Here is a 26,590-nt window from a genome sequence, read left to right as displayed (position 1 = left end):
TATATATATATATATGGGTTTTTTTTTCCTTGTTACAGAGTACGAGGACATCACTGTTTACCGCACCCGACGTCTGACAGACAGCACAGTGTGTGATGTCTGCCCCACCTGCTGTCCCTGAATATATGTGTCCTCCAACAGTTTTGGACCTGTCGGGGACATCTTTAGGAAACGTAATTGGATTCAGGAAACCAATTAACCAAACTATCATAGGCTAAATATTTCTTTGAGTTCAAATTAAGTAAAGATACCTTGAAAATCTACCCAAGATGATGTTTTTTTGTTCGTTTTATTGTTCGTTTTTTCTGCTTGGGGGGGTGGGGACAAAGATAAATTTCCAGGATAGGTTCTGGTGCTCTTTATGAATTCTTCTTTTCTATACAGCCAACACTCACTTTTCCAACACGTACAGTTCATGTAAGATTTTTTTTATTTTTTACATATGAACAAATTCAGGTGCTTCATCACAGACATATGACATTTCAAGACAACAGACTGTATGTATGTGCAATTCATGATCAAGATCTTGACTGCTAAATGTTCATACTCCACACTGTCAGTCATTTACAGCCAACTAAAAAGGTTTAGAAAAAAACAAACAAAAAACTGACACATTACATACATTGTCATATGTTAATTGTCAATATTTCTGCATGATTAATCTTTCCCTTACAAACTTAGAACTCTTGCTGATGGCAGCTAAACGATCTTGCAGTAACTGGCTGTCTCACTTATATAAACAGCAACCTAAAATAACATTAGATCACCTCAGAATATATTCCAAAAAATAATGTACATCACTGTCCCTGAAAAAAACAAACAGAAAAACTGTTCCCACCAACACTGTCCCAATGACTTAAAACCCATGGATGGGCATACTGTAGAATGTAGATTTGTCCATCTGTTGTACCTGGATCTCTTTGAAGTGCACGCTGGGTTCTCGTGCCATTGGGATGCTCATCTCGCCTGAAACAAAATTCAGTGAAAGTTTAAGCACTCGCAGATAGATTGTCCATAAGTTGATTTTCTCACATTACAAATCTTTAAATGCAACCCAAGCAAATCAAACTAGTGTATCAATATGACTGAAGAACTGGCAGTCAATCGGAAACAGTGTGGTGTGCTATGATGCCATCATCCAGAACAGATTGCAACCATTGGGCATTGTCATGCCCTTACTTAACACTACACCACTAAAGTAACTCAGCAGTCACAGGATGGAAACATTTTACATCCTATCGGCCCTGAAGGCGAATGAAAGAGTGGATTGTTGGCCTAGAGGTAATGCATCTGCCTAGGAAGCAAGAAAAATCTGAGCACACTGGCTCGAATCTCATAATCGCCAGTATTTTCTTCCCCTTCGCTGGACGCTAGTCATTCAGATCAGACAATAAACGGATGTCCCATGTGCAGCATGCACTTAGCGCACGTAAAAGAACCCACGGCAACAAAAGGGTTGTCCCTGGCAAAATTCTATAGAAAAATCCACTTTGATAATAAAACAAATAAAATTGCAGGCAGAAAAAAAAAAGGATGGCACTCTCAGTGTAGCAATGCGCTCTCCGTGCTCTCCGAATTTCACACAGAGAAATCTGTTGAGACAAAAAAGAGTAAAACAATACAATCTACAGTCACTGGGAACACTGTTTTTGACTCGACAATCATTATCATTTGTTTCTCTTGTCTGATTCATACATGCATAGAGGCACATGCTCAGTCAGAATAGAAAAGACTGGCATAGTGGACTGGCAAGTGCTAAGATAACATTTGTTAAGAGAAGAACAATGGAAAGTTGTATGAAATAAGTGGATTAGAACAACTGAGCCTTTCAGCAATAATGAGCACAAAACCTGCAGACTGATCTCAAAATATGGGAACATTTTAACTCTTTCCATAAGAACGGCGAAAGAGACGACGTTAACAGCGTTTCACCCCAATTACCATCATCAAAATATTGCAAGCGGAAGGCTCTTATACTGAAGACGTGAATGTTGACAAAGAATACCACAATTCTGACGACGGAAGCTAAAGGTTGGGTCATTCAGACACCCACTGGACATCCGAGGGGTCTGTGTAGAGGAGAAGAGAGGACTGGCCGTACTGAGAGTTAATATTGTGTACTGACAGTAATCTAAATATGTTTCATGCATCCTGAATTAAGCGTGTGAAATTTTGTTCCACTGCTCAAATATCTGAAATCACCTGAAAAAACAACAACAAAAAATGCATGAAAACTCTAGCTTTTTTATGTTGGAAATCAATGTATGTATATCTTGTCAAACTGTGGGAAATGGAATGTGTTCCTTCAAAAGTTCTAAGAGCGATATTTCAGATGGTTGTGCAACATTGTACTGTGTGTGATAAAGGTACACTATCGTACTGCAGCACAGTGCTGGTCTTTTTGACATGAAGAATATCAGGTCCATATCAGAAATTATGAAAAATATCAGGTCCATATCAGAAATCTGAGGACCAAATCAGAAAGCAAATGCATAATTATTGCAACAAAATAGATCTCCACCTAAGGTGCCCCCATTAACCCCCACCTAAATAAAAAAAAACAACCCAAAAAACAAGTTTACTGTGCCTGAAGTTGAATACAGTAGCAGAAGGTCCGCTTGGGATCAAGCAAACCCTCTGAGACCAGTAACTGAGCTTAGTGAGCACATTCACTCTGCTTTAGCAGTAACAGTTTCTCAAGAGGGATCACTGCATTCGGACACATACGTATACGCTACACCACGTTTTCTAGGCAAATGCCTGACAACAGCATAACCCAGTGCATTTATGTGTACTTGTGTACCTATCCAAAGGATTTCTTATCCAGAATTTTGCCAGAGGACAACGCCCTTGTGGCCTTGGGTTCTTTTTCAGTGCGCCAGGTATGTGCTGCACACGGGACCTCGGTTTATAGTCTCTTCCAAATGACTAGACACTCAGTTTGATTTTCCAGTCAAACTTGGGAGAAAGGGTGAAAGCAGGATTCGAACCTGAACCCTCATGTACTCTGAATTGGCAGACAAGCATCTTATCCATTCTGCCACCTTGCTCCTTAATAGACACACCCTTCCCTGCACTGATACAAGCAACTGAGGTGGTCTGAGCACAGAGGGGTGCACTGAGACACTGTACAAATTCAAATCTCTTGGGGGTAGAGGGAGGTGGATGCTAAAGGTTGTACTGACTGGACGTGCAGCTGACAGAATCTTGCTGGGAAAGGACAGCAGGAAAGGACTCGGCCAGGGCTGGGTTATGTTGGGGGTGTGAAAAGTCCCAAGTGTTGGGGTCTCACCTTTCCCAACCACAAACAAAAGACCCTAAAATAGTGTAACAAGGGAAATAACCACTGCGTCCTCCATTTTCTCCAAGTTGAAGAAGCCACAGGAGATACAATCAGTCTGCTGGAAAAGCAGGATAGATCCATTCACATTACATCAGCATTCAACAGCATTATGTCAGTACAGAGAGCAACGTTTGCCTGTTCACACCAACACAAGAAACAACACACACACACACACACACACACACACAAAAAAATGCCTTTGCTACCATTTAGCCAGACAGTACCCTGTGTAACTAATTTGTTATGAGGCTCCAACATCTGCTTAAAGAACTTTCCAAACATCACCTGCACTCCTGGTTTTGCTGTGAACACCTTTCCTACTGACATCATCTTTTGCAAATCATGAATGAAAATTAACCAAGTGCCTTCCTACAGTATTTACAAGTGCAAGAAACTTGGAATCAGATTCTTCTCAGCATATGACCCAGCAATTTTTTTTATCATCAAAAACAGTGCTTAGAGGTGATGAGAAACCCTATTTTTCACATAAAGTATTAATGTTTTTACTTTAAAATACATGACATTGTAGACTAATAAGCCAAAAAACAAAACAAACCCACAAAAAACACACACTTAAATTCAAGACTTTACATTCAGTCCTGCCTCATGATATTTTGTTTTAGTACTGATTTTGATGTTGGTCATATCAATAATTATAGCGGAAGGACTGATTAGTTTTGTTTTTCTGTCAAGCAGGCACCAAACTGCGAGACAAACACCTGCACTGTTGGTTAACAAAGTTGAATGCCACTTGCAGACTTTCAGGAAATGGATGACTTAAGCCCATGGCACTCAACACCAGGCCTACAAAATAAATGTCCAGTACACCTCTGACAGCTTTCAACCCCACCCCTCCCAGTCACTCCACAATAATATTATTTGTTATAAACCAGTCCAATTCAGAAAATATTAAAGATGGTATAGCATGTTGTTGGTTTTTCAACTGGGAGCAAAAATTATAAACTGCAAAACAATCTAGTGTAAAGGATAACAGTTGCGCAACTGTTGGAGTATCAGCTACAAAATACCAGTCATACTGCAGTTGTCTATGATACACGGCTGTTGTTGCAGAAGTAGGTATAGAAATGTAAGTCAAACTTACTCAGATTCTGGAAAATCAACTTTATCAAAGAAAGACTGAGACAAACAGCAAGTGTGTCTGCGTTAATATGTGTGTATGTTTACATGTGTGTGTGTGTGTGTGTGTGTGTGCATGCATGTATGTGCAAAAATTCTTACATATGTGCCTGCATGTTAATTATGCAAAATCAAATCCAAGAAGACTTACTTATCTCCCTTCCCATGGGTGCTGACATTGCCGTGTTGCTCTCTTCAAGAGGTTTCTCCTCTTCGGCCACCTGCTCGGCGCTTGCTGTCTGTGCAGGCAGCGACTTCCTCAGGCAGCGCTCACCGAGGGTGGGCTTGATGTCAAAGCGGCCAGGGTCCAGCATTCGCTCCACTCGGCGATGGTCAATGTGGTCATTGATGATCTTCTGGCACTGTGGGAATGAAAAGGGTGGCCGTGATCTTCTTCTCTTCTTCTTCTTCTGCGTTCGAGGGCTGCAACTCCCACGTTCACTCGTATGCACACGAGTGGGCTTTTACGTGTATGACCGTTTTTACCCCGCCATGTAGGCAGCCATACTCCGTTTTCGGGGGGGTGCATGCTGGGTATGTTGTTGTTTCCATAACCCACCGAACGCTGACATGGATTACAGGATCTTTAACGTACGTATTTGATCTTCTGCTTGCATATACACACGAAGGGGGTTCAGGCACTAGCAGGTCTGCACATATGTTGACCTGGGAGATCGTAAAAATCTCCACCCTTCACCCACCAGGCGCCGTCACCGTGATTCGAACCCGGGACCCTCAGATTGACAGTCCAACGCTTTAACCACTTGGCTATTGCGCCCGTGGTGGCCGTGATCAAATCAAATCATGTATGTCTGAGTGTGTATGTGCGCAGTGCCTGAAACCTGATTGAATGACACGGGAAGTGAATTATGAGCGCCCAATAGCAGCCGTCAGTCGGCTCTACTGAGGTAGGCAGTCTGTTGCGCAAATGACCCAGTGTTGGTAAAGCACTTAGAGTTTGGTCTCCGACAGGATAGATGCTATATAAGTATCCCTTTCATTCATTCATTCATCAAATTATGTTGCTTATAGCCCAGCTGACCACAAAAAGCCACTGGGTGGTGGTGATGATTTCCTGGCACTGACAGAAAAAAAGGGGAAGGGGGTGGATGCAAAATTGTCATGGTAGTCAGTCATAGCATGTATAATGCAGCTGTTGTGAAGAAAAAACAACAACAACAACAACAAAATCCCCCAAAAACCAGCAACCAAAAACATACAATATATGAAGCATACATGTATAAACCCACACACATTTCTGCACGCAAGTGTTCACTTGAATCCAAAACCTACACATGAAACACATATGCAAACAATCTCGGTGTAAAAGATATGCATGCTCAGACCTTTGCCTACATTCATAGTACAGCAACACACATATGTAGAGGCAACATCCATATAGGATTTGCCCAAGTTCACAATCTTCATTCATGCAAAAAGTGAAAAGCAGGGGAGTGGAGCAGCTATCTTTAAGATTAATTAGAACATGAAAATCACAACATCCGCCCCACTCACTCCCCCCCCCCCCCCAAAAAAAAAAAGTCAATGGTTTCAAAAAAAAAAAAAAAAAAAAAAAAAAAAAAAAATTGGTGCTCCCCATCAGTTAATTTGTTTTGATGAAATCAGGTGTATGCTGGAGTATTCATTTTCACGTTAGACCAGGCAGTTCTGTCCACATCAATAAACATTCCACCGTTTTAATACCAAGGCAAATTTTATGGTAATGTATGAAGAAGTTTAAACTTTTTCCTGTCTTTTATCATGACCACCTGTATTTGATACTTTGATATTTTGAAATTGAAAATGCTCCAATCTGAAACTGACAAGGAGGCAAGACGGACTGGGAGCCAGATGACATTTCACTTTTGCTTTTGTGCATGTTTGTTCTAGAGAATTAAAGCATTTTGTTGTACTGACTAAAAAACAACAAGCATATTGATTGTGCATATTGGGTAGTCTCTTCAGATATTTTTTTTCTGAAGTAGTCTATCTTTTTTTCCTCTATCATGCATGCACAATGTTGTACCATGTCATCTTATAACCACATGACAAAACTGGATCTGTAAACCAGAAAGCACTGAAGGCAAATTTGCAAATCCAGCAATGGTATGACATTTTGATAAACCAGTTTCTGGAATATTTGGATGTACAAGCACCTCAGTGTGAATGTATGCATTGTCATGCAAACAAGTACATTGGTCATTGTGCACAAGCATGCAAGCAAATGCATCATTCCCTTGTACACACATATATGCTTGCATGCATACATTCACACAAACATCCTCATGCTACCAAACTTTACTTAGACCTGGTTCTTGTTTTCTTTATGTTTGACATCATTGCTTTCAGTCCAGTCGACCGCAAAGAACCCTATCAGGACTGCTCAACTAAATAAACTCAACTGCCACATCTGACAAAAAAACAAAAACAAAAACAAACAACAACAACAACAACAAAAACCACACCAAAACAACAACAGCAACAACAACAAAAAAAACAACTGTCAAATAACAGTTCATGACATAATCTTTACCATTAAGCTCCTAGCAGTGAAGGAGACTAGGCTGTTTACTGTATGTTGATGCCAGCGCAGGCCACACACACACACACACACACACACACACACACACACACAGGATGACATTCCCACCCACTTTTTTCCAGAACGCTGACAATATCTGAACTATCATTACCTTTTGCGCTGTGTGGATCATGTTGACGTCAGCCTTGGCCTCTGTCAGACGCAAGTTGTTCTTGACAGCTTTGGAAGCCGTGGAACGTGCATGCATGGGCAACTTCACCTGATAGGCGTAGTCTGTGAAGTCCGTCTCCATCTCCTTAGGCACTTTCTTGACCCTGATGCACACACATCACTGTAACATTTTAAAATGCATAAATGTTTAAAAAATACGGATGTCCGTCTAATGAAGCAGATAATAAATAAATACCCTGAACCACACAGATCACCATTACATAGTTTACTTTTTTGACCTGCTGCTGATAATGCTTGTCAATGAAGACTGTCACCTCACTGTGATAAAACTGGACTTTGACATCATGATGTTAGTCATCCTTATTTGTTTGGACTTCTTCCTCTTCGAATTGTATTACTTTTGTTCAGTAAAATAAAATTCCTCACTTAGAACTGCCGTACACGAGAAGTTTTTACTGAACTGAGTCATGACCAAACTGATCCCATTCCACCAATATTCTGCAGTGATGGGGTTATATACATAAGTTAACAGTCTGAAGCACACAGCTCATCAACATATACATATATAACAGAAAATACAGTGCACACTGACAGATTTTAAATTGTATTCCCTTGGAGACTGGCCATCAAATTCTGCATGGAAAAATTCCTTTGTAACAAAATACATTTTCAGTTTCACAGAGGCATCAAGGCATGCAAGACTGATCCATATACATGCTACACTGCGTCTGCTTGAGAAAAAAAAAAAGGGATAGATACCTAACCTATACATAAACTCAACACACTGACTAGGGCACTGAGGTACAATACAATACAACACAATACAATACAAAACAATACTGCGTGATATGTTATGTACTGCAACACTGTGCAACAGAACCACAAGACGATGCAATGCAGTATCATATTATTTCCTCCTTGGCAAAGGTTTTAGAACATTTACTAAAGAAGCTGTGTATTCAAGGTGTTTCCACAGAAAAGGTCAGATATTTTCCCAAACAATCCTGTTCCTTTCCAGTCAACTTGGGTCTGGGTAACTGTGCTTAGAACCGTTTGAAAAATATGGTTACTGATTAACCCCTTTTCGGATGTCAAAATCAACCAACATTAAGTTCCTGGTATGTTTCCATTAGAAAGATCCACCTGAGATGATATGATGAACCACAATCCTACATCCGTGTTGTTGTTGTTTTCTTTGGCATTGATATATTAATGATCTAATATGAAAAATGAATCACAACAGTGTTCGATTTTAACTACTCCCAACAACTATAGTTCTACAAATACATTCCTAGTACTGTGGTGACTGTGCTGGAGAAAACAACCTGAACAAAGCAACCGGTTTTTATCTTTATTTTTTTCTTCATACTGATTTATTGCAATAGGAAACAGAACTCAACACCATGCAATGTGAGGCAATACATAATGCACAATGCAGAACCTTCCTGTTGGGGAGCACTGGCGAGATGTCATATGAGGGAAACACAACACACACTGAACATGAAAAAAATGAACAAATAAATTGAATAAAACCAACTACATGCACTTGCATTCAATCCAGTCTTTTCACTATCACTACAATGTTGAGACTATTCAGAAACAATTAATATACAGTCCCATGACTTTGTATGAGAAAAGTCCACAAGGGCAGCCCTGGTTACATCATTTTGTAATTATTCCTCATTACGGGTGATGAAAGCAAACTACATGACATTTGAACTAAAACAGTAATGTAGATTCAGCATGCTGGGAGACCATGAATGGTTCAACTTTTAGATCTGTCAAATAATTGTGCTGTGTAACAGTAATTATGAAATATGGATCTGGTATATACCAGAGTCCACTGAAGGATGTGTGGTCATACAAGTCATGATGGAAACTTATCAAACTCAACTGCTCACTCTCTCATGCTTTTCAGTACTGTCTGGATTTAGCAGTTAACTGCATGCTTTAAAAACACTGCTTCACAATACCAGCATTCAAAAGGAAAGCCAAAAGCAACGTCTAAAAATCTGAACTTGTTTTACTTACATTCAATTTTCAGTAAACTGATGAAAGAAATATCATTGAATGAGCAAATCTGAAGAGAAAACTGAACAATCACAGAACAGTTAACAGATGTAGAAAAACATAAAATGCAAAATAATTTTGCTTTTGGGAAGGAGGGAAGGAATGTGGATACAGCCACTACCATCACAATGCCACACACACCACTGACCACTTACTACCATCACAATGCCACATACACCACTGACAATTACTATCATCACAATGCCACACACACCTCTGACCACTTACTACCATCACAATACCACACATACCACTGACCACTTACTACCATCACAATGCCACACACACCACTGACCACTTACTACCATCCCAATGCCACACACACGAATGACCACTTACTATCGTCATAGTGCCACACACACCACTGACTACTTACTATCGTCATAGTGCCACACACACCAATGACCACTTACTATCGTCATAGTGCCACACACACCACTGACTACTTACTATCGTCATAGTGCCACACACACCACTGACTACTTACTGTCGTCATAGTGCCACACACACCACTGACCACTTACTACCATCACAATGCCATACACACCATTGACCACTTACTACCATCGCAATGCCACACACACCACTGACCACTTACTACCATATCAATGCCACACACACCGATGACCACTTACTACAGTGCCACACACACCACTGACCACTTACTTTCTGTTGGTCAGAATCTCATACATGCGTTCCAGAAGCAAGGCCGCAGCCCCCTCCTTGCAATGGATTGTCCCCTCCACCACCTCCTCCGGAATGTCAAACTGCTTGGATTTGATGAACTGCAATCACACCCCAAAGAATAAATGTTAGATTAAGAAACTATTGTTTATGTATACATGTGCTTGCAAGCCCCTGTGTGTGTGTGAGTGTGTAGGATCGTGCATAGCGCATTCATGTGGCGTGCCATTCCATCTTGAGGGGGGGAAATGTGGATATTAAGGATCGTGCATAGCGCATGCATGCGGCGTGCCATTCCATCTTGAGGGGGGAAATGTGGATATTGCCTAAATCAAGTTGGTTCTTTCATTGTTCTAAAAAAAATATATTTGATGGAAAATAAAGAGGAAGTTTTTTAATCCATTCTTGGTCCCAAATCAACCAATTTCATTAAATACATACATACATACATATATATATATATATATATATATATGTATATGTATCATTGGTAATGCTTACTCCTGATCGAGGGCCAGTACTGTCATTTGAACTAACTGAAGTGTTAATTGTGGCATAGATCATTCACCAATTTTTTTCATACCAGTCAAATACTAAACATGATACGAGTCAGCAGAGCATTAAATAAATCATCCTGTAGAACACGCTTAACTGTAGCAGCAGAGCATTGAATAAATCATCACATAAAATCCATTCAATTGTTGAGATATAGGTTTTCCTCACATTTTTGATGAGGTACCAATTTTTCTGTTTGAGTTCCAGAGAGTCGCCGTTGTAGAAGGAATGCATGCATATTTCCTGGCTGAAGTACCAGGAGAAGATTTCTGCCACCAGATAACCATTTGTCAGGTCCCTGCACAATAAGCAGAAGAAAAATTAACATTGTAAAATAAATGTGTTGAGTGAATTAAAACACAAACACATGTGAACTTGATCAGCTGCCCACCAGTATTAAATGGTGGCACTAGTAACAGTAGTGTTAGATACAGCAGTAGCTATACAGATATAGATATAGACATTGTAGTAGTAGTAGTAGTAGTAGTAGTAGTAATAGTAGTAGTAGTAGTATATTACTATGAATAAACAGTGGTCTTTTTTATCTGCTGCCAGTGTTGGTGTCTCTTTTGAAATTATAAGTATGATTCTTACTTCAGTGAAGACAAATTCCACCAAAGGCAGTGATATCACTCTACGCCTGCAACATCAGTCAAAAAGAACATAAAATGAAGTATAATGAAATGATATGAAATAGGATAAAATAAAAGTGCAAAGCACAATGTGTACTGTAGAACAGTTTCCACTCACACACCCACAACATCATAACAACTTAAGTGGTCTTTGTCATTTGACCCCCTGGTTAGTGTATGAGAAGAAAGCCACATCATCTTCTGACCACTGGTTCAGCTGCAAAAATTATTGTTATCACTTTTCACTAATTAGTGTCCCAATAAAGTGAGGCTCTAGTCTGTCATCAAAGGGTTTCTGTTTCACAACTGAGAATAAACACAAACAGTGTATACAATTTGTGCATCCCCACACTGACTTATAACTGAGAAAACACACAAATATAACAACACAAAAAAGATATCTTCTGACACAATAGCATGACTTCTGTCTTTTTTTTTTTGTCTTTTTAAAAAAAATCAAAATCTGACTAAACAAAAACATTATTTTCCTCAACAATGATAGACTGGATGGCATAAAAGGTCATCAAATATAGACAGTGTGTGGGTGTTCCACAGAGTATGTCTCCTCTCCAACTGCTCAATACACCACTGTACATGAACATATGTAAGTTTGTGCATATGTGTTCATGCATGTCTGTGTACATGTGCAAAAACATTAGTGTTCTTTCTTTAGTTTAACACTTTTTCACTGTGATATTTGACAGAAAACAGAAGAAAAAAGGTGTGTATGTGTGTATGTGCATTTGGGAGATGGAAGAGGTGGTGGGATGACTGAAGCACTGAAGTAACAGAGTAGAGGGAAAGGAAGAGCTACAAAGGACTGGACTAACTAACAGCGAATTATAACAATGAACTAAACATCCCTACAGCAGTATAAAGCATGGAGGACTTCATGTATGTATACACATTGCAAGATGTGGCGGGAAAATGGTCGACAATTAATAATTAATAAATCCTCACTTACCATTTTGGCATTTTCACTTGCCAGGCCAGATCAAGACTTTGTACCCACTTCAGCACTTCTCTTGGTAGGCCAGACATGACTGTTTATGTGGGCAGTTCCCAGAAAACAAACTCCCAGTGCGAAACAGGAACGATCTGAACTCACACCGGAAGTATACGACGTTCCTCGGCAACTGTATAGACTCGCAGTAAATGATATTCCAGTGACCTGATTTCTCCACTTCGTACAAATTTAGTTCTTTTTTTGATTATATTTGTATACAGCACTACATGCACACACACTGATTTTCAAACTGATAAAGCTTTTTTTTTTTTTTTTTAAGTGTGAAACTATACACAGTCGTCTTTTGTTCCATCGGCCACTTGTATTTGATTAAAAATTTTTTTTAGATAAACCGAAGTATTTTGTTTGAGTTTAAAAGGTGTCTAGAGGTTTGATTATGTTCTTTTTATTATCATCATTAATTTTTTTAGACAAAAAAGGACGTTTGAAAATGTGTCACAGTGCGGTATATCAAACTTCCAGTTCTGTTGAAAAGTTGGAATGGACTATAACATACTTTCGTTTTTAGTTTCACCGACGCTGTAAATTACTACCACTAGAATACTACCAGAATGTTACTAGAGTACTAACGCCGAAACACAACTATCAGAACGTAAGATATATGAGGTACTTAATCCTCTGTGTGCCCTGTAGCATATATTGCTGCCACTACAGTTCTTCACTTCTGCCTTAAAAAAATAAATAAAAATAATAATAATAATCACAGAAATGTTCACAGAATCACAGAAATGTTTGACTATAGGCTAAAAGCCTTTAGCCCTCATAATCAGTGTCTGTTTATGTGCTTTTGGATCACTTGTTGTGAACAGACCCTTGTTTAAATCAGGAATAGTGTATACTACATTTATCTACAACTCAATAAAGATTTAACTCTGTGGAAAATACATGGTCCTTAAACTTTTTGTCAATGTGATTTTTGAAGGCGTTTACTGATGGTGCATTGATGGTGTCATAGGAAAGTTTATTCCACAGATTTATGATAGTAAAAAACTTGCGGAACTGGTTAGTTAGGAAATTAGTTTTGTTTATTTTGAAGTTGTGCCCTCGAGTTTTATCGTAGTTAGCCATAGTAAACAAGGAAGAGGTGGTGCAAGGATCACAAATATTGTGCATGATCTTGTATACTTCAATGAGATCACCTCTTAATCTTCTAAACTGTAGGCTAGGCATATTAAAAAGAGCCAGGTGCTCCTAATAACTAAGATCTCGAGTACTATTAGTATTACTAGTTATACACTTGGTAAATCTAAAATAAATAAAATCTATAATAAATAATAAAATAAATAAAATCACAATAACTTGACGTATTTGTTCCTCTATTCACCTTCGCTTCTTTTCAACCATTATGTGCCATGTCTCCAGTTATCTTGAACCAATGACGGTATGATTCGGATCGGAAGGACAAGTGTGTGTGTGAGTGTGTGTGTGTGTGTGTGCGTGTACGCCCAGCGTGTGTGTGTGTATGTGTATCTGTGTATGTGGGTGTGCATGCATGTGTTTACACATGAATGTGTGTGTGTGTTTGTGTGTGTGTGTGTGTGTGTGTGTTCTCTCTCTCTCTCTCTTTAAATCTAGTGCAAACTGGTTTTCGTTGTTTGTTTTTCCATTTCTTCAGTCATGTACGCATATTCATGCTTTATTAATTGTTTATTTGTTTCCCAATTAATTTTGTTCAAGGATCTTCCCATTCATTTGTTTTAGTTTACATTAAGTACATGTGTGTGTGTGTGTGTGTGTGTGTGTGTGTACATGCGTGTGTACATACTGTTAGTGCATGTGTGTGTGTGACTGCATGCATCTGAGAGTATGTGTGTGTGAGTGTATGCACGTAAGTGCTCATGCAGAAATTTGTGTAACTGTGTGTGTGTGTTTATTGTAAATTAATTGTAAATGAAATAATGTAAAACACAAGAAAAGAAATTAAAAAAACTATAAATGAAAGGAAAATAAAAGTACTGTTCTGTGTGTGCATAATGCAGCTTCGATCTGTTGTTTGGATCGACAATTGACAATGTAAGGTCACCATACCATTCGCCACACATTTATCACAATGAAGGACGTTTCATTCCAACATTCTTTTTATTTGATGATTCAGTTCCTAAGTGTTGTACACTGTGTATAGTATCTAAAGCAGTTTGTAAACACATATGATTCTAAACCTGCAACTTTAAAGATGTTTGCAAAAAAAAATAAAAGCAAGTTTGTAAACACACACACAGATACTTGAGAAAAACAAAAGCAAGTTTTTGTAAGCATATAACTTCAAAGATTTTTTTAGAAATATCAAAGCAACTAATAGTGAAACCAAAAGAAACTGAATGTGATGCAATTTGAACTTCATGATATATTCAACATCAACAGTTAAGCAACAGCTTTCATGTGGCAACAATGTGTACAGCAACACCCTCATGAGCACTGTATGTATGTGTGATCAATACTTGTTCAAACAATACAGAATGTAAAACATAGTTACATTCAAAGACATATCCATCTGGAAGACGATGTTGTGAGTTTAATAATAATGATAATGATGATGATGATGATGATGATGATTTATAAAGAAATAATAATGATAATAATAACAGTAATAATGTGTTATTATTTCGCAGTAAACTGTGAAAGAAAACTGATGTACACCATTATAAATTTTGATAGTGGCAAAAAAATATGAAAAGTAAAAAAAAAAATCATAAAAAAAATAAAAAAATACACAAACATAATAAAAAAAAAAATTTAAAAACATTTTTTTTTTTTTAAAGGAAAAGAAAACTGTACAGCATTTAAAATCTTGAGAATGGAAATAAAAAGGGGGTATCCAAACTCTTCATTACATACAAAAACCATGCAGACACACACCTTGTCGCCACCTTACCGTTATCACCAGACTAACAAGTTGACGACCACACGCAGCTTTTTCTGGAGTCTGTGCTGAAACTCATCAGATCAAATGAACATTCTTGGCTTTATATATAATCAAACAGTCTGTCAGTCAATCAAATCCGTTTAGTTGTCTCGCAAAAAACAGGAAAACTGGCTTGTGGGCAACAAGATAACAAGAGACAGAACGATGACACAAAAGTAAAATAACCTTTTACATACATAAGTACATAAGTCTGTAAGATTATAGCACATTAAAAGAGTTCAAAGGAGCAAAATATATAAAACCACAAAAAAAAACAAAAAAACAACCTTACATAAATTCTCCACCCTCCCCTTTTAACCACCCCACCCCTTGTCCCCTATTCCCCCACCATCTCTTACAACTCCCACTTGTACCCCATCCATGCACTCACAGCATTTAAAAAGTTGAAATATTTTATAATGAACACAGATTTCTCCACATAATAAATTCATCAAAAGGAGCTAAACTATTATCACAGCCAGATACAGATATTAAAACCATGATCATAATGCATGCACGCAGTCACACATATTCTCTCTTCACACTGATACAATAATGATATCAATAATGATGGCGTGACTGCTCAACAATGCATTAAAAAAAGTTTTTAAAAACAACAGCAAAAAACATGCGGCAAAAGAGCCTGATCAAGTTCTGAACTTGATTAACAGAACTGAGTAAAGTATGGCATAACAAAAGTGTGTCCAGTCAAAGCAAAATATTGATCCAAAGGAAAATGAAAATAACACCATGACTGCCATAATTAGATATTCTAGCAATGATTCTTGTGGATATGTATACAGTTTTACCCACAGAATAAATCAGTTCAAATCTCCAGTCAAAGCAAAATATTGATCCAAAGGAAAATGAAAATAACACCATGACTGCCATAATTAGAGATTCCAGCAATGATTCTTGTGGATATGTATACAATTTTACCCACAGAATAAATCAGTTCAAATCTCTTTAATAAATAAATGGACACTACTACAACAACTAGCAATGATAGTAACAATAGTAGATAAAATTTACAAACCTCTCGAAGTGCTTTCAAATAACATGTCAATCAGACACAAAGCACACACACACACACACACACACACACACACATTTGCGCACACCCATATGCATGCACACACACACACACACACACACACACACACACACACAAAAACAAAAAACAAAAAAAACATGCATGGAAGAAACAGATGTGACTCCATAAAAACAATTTATACATACAGAATTTAGTGTCCTAATTATGCCAACTGGTTGGAAAGGAATGTTTTTTGGTTCGTTTTTAAGGATGTGACTGATGGAATGTAACAGGCTGTAAAAAGTAGTGAACTACACTGGTTTGCACAGCTAAAGAATTATCAGTTCTCTTGTTATGATTCTCTGCTGAATTTGGGAACAATATATATATATATATATATATATATATATATATATATATATATATATATATATATATATATATATTATCAGCTGAAGACAGGACTGAGGAGCCCATGTTTTTCTGGAAGAAATCTTATCAAAAACATCTTTTATAACACATGAAACATCAAATTGCAATACTACTTGCATGCACAAATATGCACAAACATAATCATCAGAAAAAAGGCAATATGCCTTGTGGCTGTACCAGTAACACCAGCAAAACAAAACAAGAGATAATCTCTTGGACATCAAAGCAGCTAGCTTTCACCAGTACAGCCTTTTAGGCCAACTCAAACCATAGAAATAACATGAAAAATAACTTTGAAAAGACATTACTTGACTGGGGGGGGGAAAGTCAAACACACAAAACCTTTTCAGGGTTGAAAAGGAAGGTGGGTTGGGACAAAAGGAGAGGGGCTGGGGGTGGGAGGTGGAGGTCAGGATAAGAGAAATCACAGATCTAAAAAGCAGGACCCAAAGTATCCGGAAAGATGCTGTATGCTAACAGTCCCAAAGACTTCTACGGTTGTAAGGGCACTGAATTCATATCCACTGTGTCTAGGGGTCGGCACAGGAAGGCTGAGCCCAACCCTCTCCTTCCACCATTTCAAACTTCCCCAACAGAAGTCAGGTGAGGAAAATTGGAGGAAAGTGCCTTTACTCCAGTGGAGTAAAGGGACACTACACTAAGTCAAAGCAAGGGACTAAACCCTGACCACTGGGCCAGAAACCAACGCCTCACCAATTGTGCCACAATGCTGATGTATGACTGTCTGCTCAAATTAACATGTATCACATTAAACAAATTGATAAAAAGCAGAGACACTGTACATAGCTCACACTTATCTATGGCAACCTGAATAACACAGAGGTTGGGTTCCAAACATCAGAGGCTTTGTTGGTTAAATTAATTAACAAATGCTATATAACAAAAACAAAAACAAAACAAAAAAACAACAACAAAAAACACAAGAGAATCTCCTTCACAAATAGGGCAAAAATAAAAAAAAGGACTTCAAGTGTTTGGGAAAAGAAAAACATCACCTGATCTATACGTGGCACAAGGTTATAAACTGGATATAACTGACTATATTATACATCACATTGCCTGTTAATGTAGCCAGTGTATGCAATGGTTTATTTTATGCCATGCATACGACAAAGCCTATGGGTGCAAGTTCTTTCAGAGAGGGGTGTGTCCAGCAACGCAATAAAGAGTCCAAGTTCATGGATTTATAAACAAAAACAAAGAAAAAAACAAAAATAGTTATACTAAGTAATCCAAAACTGAAAAAGTGGGAAATTTAGTCATTCACATTAACAATCCCTGTTGAAAAAAAAAATATATGTATGCCCTTGTCATTTGCATAAACAGACAAAATCATATTCCAGCAGGTTGAACAGTACTATTTGACACAAAATATGAAATGTAAATAAACTGTTTATAGCAAATTCAAGTTCCTTTGTAAAATTACTTTGATCTGTGTTAGAAGGCATTTTACATAATACAAAAAATACATAACAGTAACAGGCAAACAAAACCAAAAATTGACAACAGGCACCTCATGACAACAGGCACCTCATGAGTAACAAGGTAAAGGTGTCGTTGTGTTTTTATAAGGATACAACATTGTACGGATACCCAATTATCAAGTTCAAGCCTTAACTCTCTCCATACGAACGGCGAAAGAGACGACGTTAACAGCGTTTCACCCCAATTACCATCATCAAAATATTGCAAGCGGAAGGCTCTTATACTGAAGAGGTGAATGTTGACAAAGAATACCACAATTCTGACGACGGAAGCTAAAGGTTGGTCATTCAGACACCCACAGGACATCCGAGGGGTATGTATAGAGGAGAAGAGAGGACTGGCCGTACTGAGTGAGTTAAAATATTCAAGGATTTCCAGAAAAAAAGAGTAAATGGACGAGCAAGGTAGAAAATAAAGGAAGAGATGACAAAAAGAAAAGGATAAAGCCAGAAACAAAGAGAGCAGTATGAAAGAGGAAGTTTCTAGCATGGATTTTCCAGAAGGTGTGAATCCTACATACACTAAAAGATCCCCTGGCATCTCCGCTGACATTCCTGGTACTTTAGGAGCTGTAGAACTATCTCCCTGCTGTTGAGGAATCACCTGACCAACAACCGCCTTCTTCTACACAGTATTCAGTGGTTATAGAAACAAAAACATACTGCCGAAAACAGAGTATGGGGACCTACATGGTGCGGTAATAAACAAACTGTCATACATGTAAAAAGCTGCATGTAGGTGTGAGTGTGTGTGTACATGTGGCTGAAACCTGACTGAATGACACAGGAAACGATTGATGTGCGCCTGAAGTCAGCTCTCAGTCAGTTCTATCCAGGTACTGGTAGTCAGCTGTTGTGCAAATGACTCTGTGTTTGCTATGCACAAGTTTGGAGCTTGGTCTCAAATCGTGGAAAGGCGCTGAGCAAGTATCCGTATCATCATTGTCATCATATTCCCCACATTCCCAAGGCTCTCACTGCCCATATTCCAGCTGCACATAGGCCAACTCCAAGAGAACAGTCAAAGTTGAAGCACCTTACTGATGAAATGAAAAAAAAAAAACGTAAGGCACAAAACAAGCCAACAGCTCCCCTAAAATACTGGATAATATCTTGAAAAAAAGTTTCTATAAAAAATAGTTTATAATATTTATAAATTTTAGCACTCAGCCACATAACTGCCACAGTGCACTTGCAGTTCACCATTGATAAATGATAATGTTCTTTACTCTCACAGCCAACTCTAACAACAACTTGAGAAGATGTGATCCTACCCATATCTAAACTGTGATTAGAAAATATAGTACGAAGATTTTCTCTTTTGGCAAACTAATTCTGGAAAAAAGAAAAATAAAGATTCAAATAAGCTCTTCTTTCACACTTGGAAGGTTTCCACGTGAAGCCAAGCTGCTTTGACACTTTTTGTTTTAGTTCATCTAAAACCTTCCTTTGACAATCTTCTGGTTGCTTGGACAGGAGCACATGACGGCCAGACAAAGACTGGTCACTGACTAGGATTTTGTTCTCCTGAATCTGAAAGGTTTTCCACTGCCTGTCTAGCATGGCCATATTCACTATGTCCTCTTCATCAATGTATCCCCCATACTTCAGGTGCTGAAGTCTGCAACATCTCTGCACCACATCTTTCACAGGCAGTCTGTCTTTTTCACCACACACATAGTCCAAAATGTCTCCAATGATGTACTCAAAGGAACGCAGTGTCTCTGAGAACAGTTCTGTAACCAGGTGCGTTTCATACACTCTGGTGTCATTTGATCCACAGAAAATGATGATGCCAACTAGAGGCACTTCAGGCTTCAATGCAGACTTCAATGGCCAGTATCCTGCTGTGTTGATCTTGCACCACACCTCAGTGTTTGGACAGTTGGCTGCCAGCTTACTCCACGCCTCAGAAGACAACTGTGGGACTTTCTCTCCAGATTCTTCATAAATCTGACCAACAAATTCAATTGTTAATGAGTGCAGGAAGCAATGTCGGCTGGAGTTGGAGAGCTCCTCCAAAAGTGCATCACTCACATTGAAGACACTGAGTTGCAGATGTTGCAATGAAGGGAACTTTGAAATCAAAACAGCAGTGGGTGTGTATGACCCAACATCACGCCATGCCATTTTCTCTACAGCATACCGGCATTCCACAGGAGTGAAATTCAAAGAATTAAGATGCTTGCAGCGTGAATCAGATTTTGGACATTTGAGCAGTTTTTCTAAAATATCCACATGTGACTGACGGTACAAATCCCCAGTCCCCTCTTTCATTTCCACATTCAAATACACATTTGGAACTTTGGGGCACACAGCATCCATAAAACTTGAAAGATTAGGTTTGGTAGTCTTCACAGGGAACTGAAATATTCTGTATTCACAGTGTGTGCTGAGTGTCAAAGACTTGAGGTTGTGTTCAGCCAGTGACACTAACAAACTGAAAGACTCAGGCCTCAGGTCAAAAGAACTGCTGACCACTTCAACGTGCTGAAATGTGTGGCCAAACTTTTTTACGATGATTTCCTGAAACGGTGAGAGGTATCCTTCAACACTGAAGTCCAAATTATTTTGGAAAGTCAAATCCTGACGTTGAGACAGATCAAGTGTCACCGATTTCCACACTGCAGTGTTGCTAACTTGCTGAAGTCGGCAACAGGTCAACGAGATCTGGTAACGGTCTCGCATATCCAGCATGTTCAAAACTTTGATCCAAATCAGGTCTGGCAGATCACTGAAATCTGGGACTTCTCCCTGCACCTCACGTGAGACATTCTCAAGTTCTGACAACATTGCAGGGGGTGAGAGATTTTCCATTTCTTCTTTGTGGAGAGACACAGTGCAAAGCTCACTGTTCTGTGGTGTGCAACCAGCTAGCTACAGCTAATCACTGACATGTCAGTAATGTTATATAACACTTGCTGCTCTTCACAAACATCAGTGGTGGTTGTTCCTGTGCACATATATAATGAAAGAAAATGAAATGATTTACTTCCTCAGGTGTTCAGTTTCCTCTCTCCAAATCTTCCGCAGTGGTCAGCAGAAGTTTAGCGTCTGAATCTGCTATGACAGTAGTTTTGTTTGGAGACGCATGGCGAGATAGCTGCCCTAGCCCCCAACAGCAGACACCACCTGTCTGAACACATCAAACATATATATTTCAAAGTCATTTCCACACAGTCAATAAGACTGAAGATTTTAAACTAACCTAGAACTACATATATTTCTTTATAGTTTGATTGTAAGATTTCACCAAATATGTAAAAGCCTTTTTGCCCATGCAGATGACATTCAGTAATGATGCCGCCCCTCCCCCACGCCCCCCTTGAACTGTCAGTATTGTCTGTGTTGAACCCCAACCAGTATCACTATTGCTAACTGTTCACTGCCCATACATTTCTGAGGAGTCCCCTCACACATTATGCACGACAAATGCATAAGGAAATTTTAGAGATTCTGCTCAATGTGTTTTGGACTTGATCAATCAAAAATATCAACAAAACTAATCAAGGATTCCATTCATGAGGAAACCTGTGGGCCACTCTGTGAAGAAAACAAAGCAACTCACTTCATACCAGTTCTCACCATCTCTCTCTCTCTTATATATATATATATATATATATATATATATGTGTGTGTGTGTGTGTGTGTGTGTGTGTGTGTGTGTGAAAGAGAGAGAGAGAGAGAGAGAGAGAGAGAGAGAGATTTATATATATGACATTTCTGCTAAGTTCTATGCACATTAAATCTAGCCAGTGCATTCAATGCTATGCATGTGACTTGGATATGGGAGTGGTTTCTTTCAGAGAGGGGTGTGTCTATTTTCAAGTGATTTGACAAAGAGACCGAATTCATGGATTTGCATACAAAATCCTTTTTTTTCAAATAAACAACAAAGAGTGATAACTCTGTTCATTTACAAGGTACAGCACTTCAAGTCAATGTTGCCTATGCTACCAAATCAGCAAACATACAGGTAAATAAAAGGTACATAGGAACAAACCCAGACACTTCCTTAAAAAAGAAGCCCCAGGCTTGTTCATTTGACATTTGCACACACCACTAATAACAGAACAAATGTGTAAACACAGAATAACTTTAAAGTTTTATTCAAGACTGACATTGCCTTTTAATCCTGAATATGCTACACAGAATATATGGGCAATACAGAACAAACACAGGGCTGCAATGTACCTTTCAGTTACCTATGTGCTAGCTGAACTGGTAGCATAAGCAGCCTTGAGTTGAAGTTCTGTACATCGTAAATAAAGAGAGTTATATACATATATCAGCAAGTTGAATATTACTGTTTGACACACAAAAAAATATGAATTGAACACTTTTTGTTTACAGATCCAGGTGGCTTTGTAAAATCATCTGTGTTTGATCTGAGAAAGCAGCACTCCAGACCTGATACAGTCTGAAAATAACATGATCATCTTTTTAAATGTATATGTATGACCTAACAACCTGTTAGGCCATCATCACCTCTCCTGATTCCTACCAGTTTGGTGGTCTCCATATTTGTCCTGATCTTCAAGCTCTCCTTTCACCCTTCAAAGGCATCCACACGAAGCCAAGCAGCTTTGATACTTTTCGATTCAGCTCGTCTAAAACCTTCCTTCGACGTTCTTCTGATTGCTTGAAGAGGAGCACATGACGGCCAGAGGAAGACAGGTCACTGACTAGGATTCTGTTCTCCTGAATCTGAAAGGTCTTCCACTGCCTGTCTAGCATAGCCATCTTCACAATATCCTCTTCATGAACGTATCCCCCATACTTTAGGTGCTGAAGTCTGCAACACCTCTGCACCACATCTTTCACATGCAGTCTGTCTTTTGGATCATGATACAAATAGTCAAACCTGTCTAGAACAACATACTCAAAGAACCGCAGTGTCTGTGAGAAGAGTTTAGTAAACCGGTGAGTAAGGTGGTTTGATTCGTAGAAAATGCTGATGCCAAACAGAGGCACTTCGCGCTTCAACACAGACTCCTCCAAAGGCCAAGAGTCTTCTGTTTTGAACTTACACCACACCTCAGTATCTGGACAGTTGTCTGCCAGCCCACTCCACGCCTCAGATGACAAGCATGGAACTTCATCGCCATACTCAAAAAAATACTGACAAAATTCAATTGTTAATGAACGCAGGAAGCAGTGTCGGCTGGAATTAGAAATCTCCTCCAAAAGTGCATCACTCACATTGAAGATACTGAGTTGGAGATGTTGCAAAGAAGGGAACTTTGAAATCAGAACAGCAGTGGGGGTGTCTAACCCAACCTCACACCATTGAAGTTGCTCTCCAACATATCGACGATCAACAGAGGTGAATTTCAAAGAATGTAGATGCTTGCAGCGTAAATCAGATTTTGGACATTTGAGCAGTTCTTTTAAAATGTCCACATATGGCTCATGGTACAAATCCCAGGTCCCCTGTTTCATTTCCACATTCAAATACACATCTGGAACTTTGGGGCACACAACATCCATAAAACTTGAAAGATTAGGTTTGGTAGTCTTCACAGGGAACTGAAATATTCTGTATTCACAGTGTGTGCTGAGTGTCAAAGACCTGAGGTTGTGTTCAGCCAGTGACACTAACAAACTGAAAGACTCAGGCCTCAGGTCAAAACAACTGCTGACCACTTCAACGTGCTGAAATGTGTGACCAAACTTTTTCACAAGGAGTTCCTGGAAAGGAGAAAGATTTCCTTCACCCATATTCTGGTGGTGAGACAGATCAAGTGTCACTGATTTCCACACCGCAGAGTTGCTCATAACTTGCTGAAGTCGGCAACAGGTCAGCGACACACGGTAACAGTCTCGCATATCCAGCATGTTCAAAACTTTGATCCAAATCAGGTCTGGCAGATCACTGAAATCTGGCACCTCGCGTGAGACATTCTCAAGTTCTGACATCATTCTGGAGGGTGAGAGATTTGCCATTTTTTCTTTGTGGAGGGACACAGTGCAAAGCTCACTGTACTGTGGTGTGCAACCAGCTAGCTGCAGCTAATCACTGACATGTCAGTAAAGGCAGGTGAACACTCATCTCTTCACAAAAAGCAATGATAGTTGTACCTGTGGATATATCTGATGAAAGAAAATGAAATGATTTGCTTCCTCAAGTGTTCATCACAATATCCTCTCTCCAAATCTTCAGCAGTGGTCAGCAGGAGTTTAGCGTCTGAATCTGCTATAACTGCAGTTTTGGTTGAAGCACGCTAGCCCATGACAGCAGGCACTACCTGTCTGAACACATCAAACAGACCTTTCATATATATTCAAACTCATTTCCACAAGGTCAGTAAGACTGATTGAGGGATTTAAACTAATCCAGTACTACTATTATTCTTCTACAGTCTGCTCATAACAATTCAGAGTTAACTTTTTATGGAAAAGCCATTTACCCTCCCTGCAGATGATATTCAGTGTAGCACAGCTGCCTCCCACTGCTCCCTCTATAAAACTGGGAAGGCAAAAGAGACTGAATCCTGAGAAAAAAAACATACATCACAGAATGGGGATAAAATCATAACACACTTCTTCACAGGCCACTGCAGGTGACTGGGACATTTGATGTTGCTGTTTATAGTCCAGGACTGTCCAACAAAACAAAAAACAACCGTTGAAAACAAAAATCTGTCAAACCGGGAAAACAACAACAAACATACAAACAAAATCAAAATGCAAACAACACAGTTCATGACAAAGTCTCTTAATCATCAAGCTCCTCAAGGCAAATAAGACTATACAGTGCTGAGGATGTTAGTTCTTCTGCTTAATTTGCCATCCTCAGATTTTAAAAAAAAATCACAAAAAAACAAACAAAAAAACTGCAAAACCACACAAAAGTTACATGCAAATAAAGGTCATTTTGATTATGGATAGCTAGCACTCATCCCAGTATTTAGTATCACTATTACTACTTTATCTAACTTTACACACACACACACACACACACACACACACATATATATATATATATATATATATATATATATTTATAGACAGAGAGAGAAAGAGAAAGAGAGAGAGAAAGAGAGAGAGAGAGAGATGTATACACTATATACAGATGCAGCAAAAATTTGCAAAATCATAAGTTTTAAAGATATGTATAGACTACTGTTGTATTCATGTTACATACATGCACACATGCACATATCTACCTATGTATCTATATAACTATCTATCTATTATATGTATATATGTTCAAGAGATTATATATAATTATATACAATCTCTTGAATGTGTAGCACTGCACCTGATTATATCTATATAACTATCTATCTATTATATGTATATATGTTCAAGAGATTATATATAATTATATACAATCTCTTGAATGTGTAGCACTGCACCTGATTATATCTATATAACTATCTATCTATTATATGTATATATGTTCAAGAGATTATATATAATTATATGCAATCTCTTGAATGTGTAGCACTGCACCTGATAAATATCTATATAACTATCTATCTATTATATGTATATATATGTTCAAGAGATTATATATAATTATATACAATCTCTTGAATGTGTAGCACTGCACCTGATAAATATCTATATAACTATCTATCTATTATATGTATATATATGTTCAAGAGATTATATATAATTATATACAATCTCTTGAATGTGTAGCACTGCATCTGATAAATATCTATATAACTATCTATCTATTATATGTATAGTATCTATATAACTATCTATCTATTATATGTATATATGTTCAAGAGATTATATATAATTATATACAATCTCTTGAATGTGTAGCACTGCACCTGATTATATCTATATAACTATCTATCTATTATATGTATATATGTTCAAGAGATTATATATAATTATATACAATCTCTTGAATGTGTAGCACTGCACCTGATTCGTGCTGTTAAAGTGCTTTGACCCCCTTTTTCTCATATCCTTCATAACCAATCATAACCAAAATAGACATTCTGTTGGATAAGGTATTGAACTGTTGGTTTTTCACCAGTGAAATAACAGGAGTAGACAGCAAACAGACCCATCATTTTTGTTCTGTTATATAAAATGTCCACACCTGTATATTCATTTGTCTCCCAGGCCTGGTTTTCTTTCGGGTGTTTAGAGTGGATGCAAGCTGAAAATGAAATATAGAAAACATTAGTATAAATCCTGCATTGCAATCAGTACACTGCATGGTTTCTTATGTTATATCATAGCCTCACCAGAACAACTATGTATATGTGTGTTTGTGTGTGTGTGTGTGTATATATTATTAGTAGGATCAGTTGTTGGTGAGGGTATTATATATATATATATATATATATATATATATATATAGAGAGAGAGAGAGAGAGAGAGAGAGAGTGTGTGTGTGTGTGTGTACATTTTTTTTTTTTCAAGGCCTGACTAAGCGCGTTGGGTTACGCTGCTGGTCAGGCATCTGCTTGGCAGATGTGGTGTAGCGTATATGGATTTGTCCGAACGCAGTGACGCCTCCTTGAGCTACTGAAACTGAAACACACACACACACACACACACACACACATATATATATGTTTATATA

The 26,590-nt window shown here is 38.3% G+C and overlaps 1 protein-coding gene and 1 long non-coding RNA gene across 3 annotated transcripts in view; both read right to left on the bottom strand.

Annotated features, from left to right (window-relative positions):
• Nucleotides 1-427: 427 nt before the first annotated feature.
• LOC143284297 (spermatogenesis-associated protein 4-like) lies at nucleotides 428-12,252 on the bottom strand. Its single transcript, XM_076590998.1, has 6 exons — nucleotides 12,099-12,252; nucleotides 10,671-10,800; nucleotides 9,930-10,048; nucleotides 7,174-7,336; nucleotides 4,632-4,842; nucleotides 428-966 (listed from the first exon to the last, which is right to left on the bottom strand). Exons 1-6 carry the CDS (start codon nucleotides 12,173-12,175, stop codon nucleotides 857-859), a joined length of 810 nt encoding a protein of 269 aa, XP_076447113.1. The 5' UTR covers nucleotides 12,176-12,252; the 3' UTR covers nucleotides 428-856.
• A 1,961-nt stretch (nucleotides 12,253-14,213) lies between these two features.
• LOC143284100 (uncharacterized) overlaps nucleotides 14,214-26,590 on the bottom strand; it is a 13,159-nt gene continuing 782 nt past the window's right edge. Inside the window, exons 2-4 of one of the 2 annotated variants that reach the window (XR_013055490.1) lie at nucleotides 26,102-26,161; nucleotides 22,538-24,285; nucleotides 14,214-21,169 (exon numbers count right to left, since the gene is read on the bottom strand). This is a non-coding gene — a long non-coding RNA (uncharacterized LOC143284100). The remainder of the gene's footprint in view (nucleotides 21,170-22,537; nucleotides 24,286-26,101; nucleotides 26,162-26,590) is intronic. The other variant, XR_013055491.1, reaches the window with a different exon arrangement.

The sequence above is a fragment of the Babylonia areolata genome, chromosome 7 (genome assembly GCF_041734735.1).
Source record: "Babylonia areolata isolate BAREFJ2019XMU chromosome 7, ASM4173473v1, whole genome shotgun sequence".
Classification (NCBI taxonomy): domain Eukaryota; kingdom Metazoa; phylum Mollusca; class Gastropoda; order Neogastropoda; family Buccinidae; genus Babylonia; species Babylonia areolata.
The sequence above is the reverse complement of the archived record's forward strand: the minus strand, read 5'-3'. Positions and strand labels throughout refer to the sequence as shown.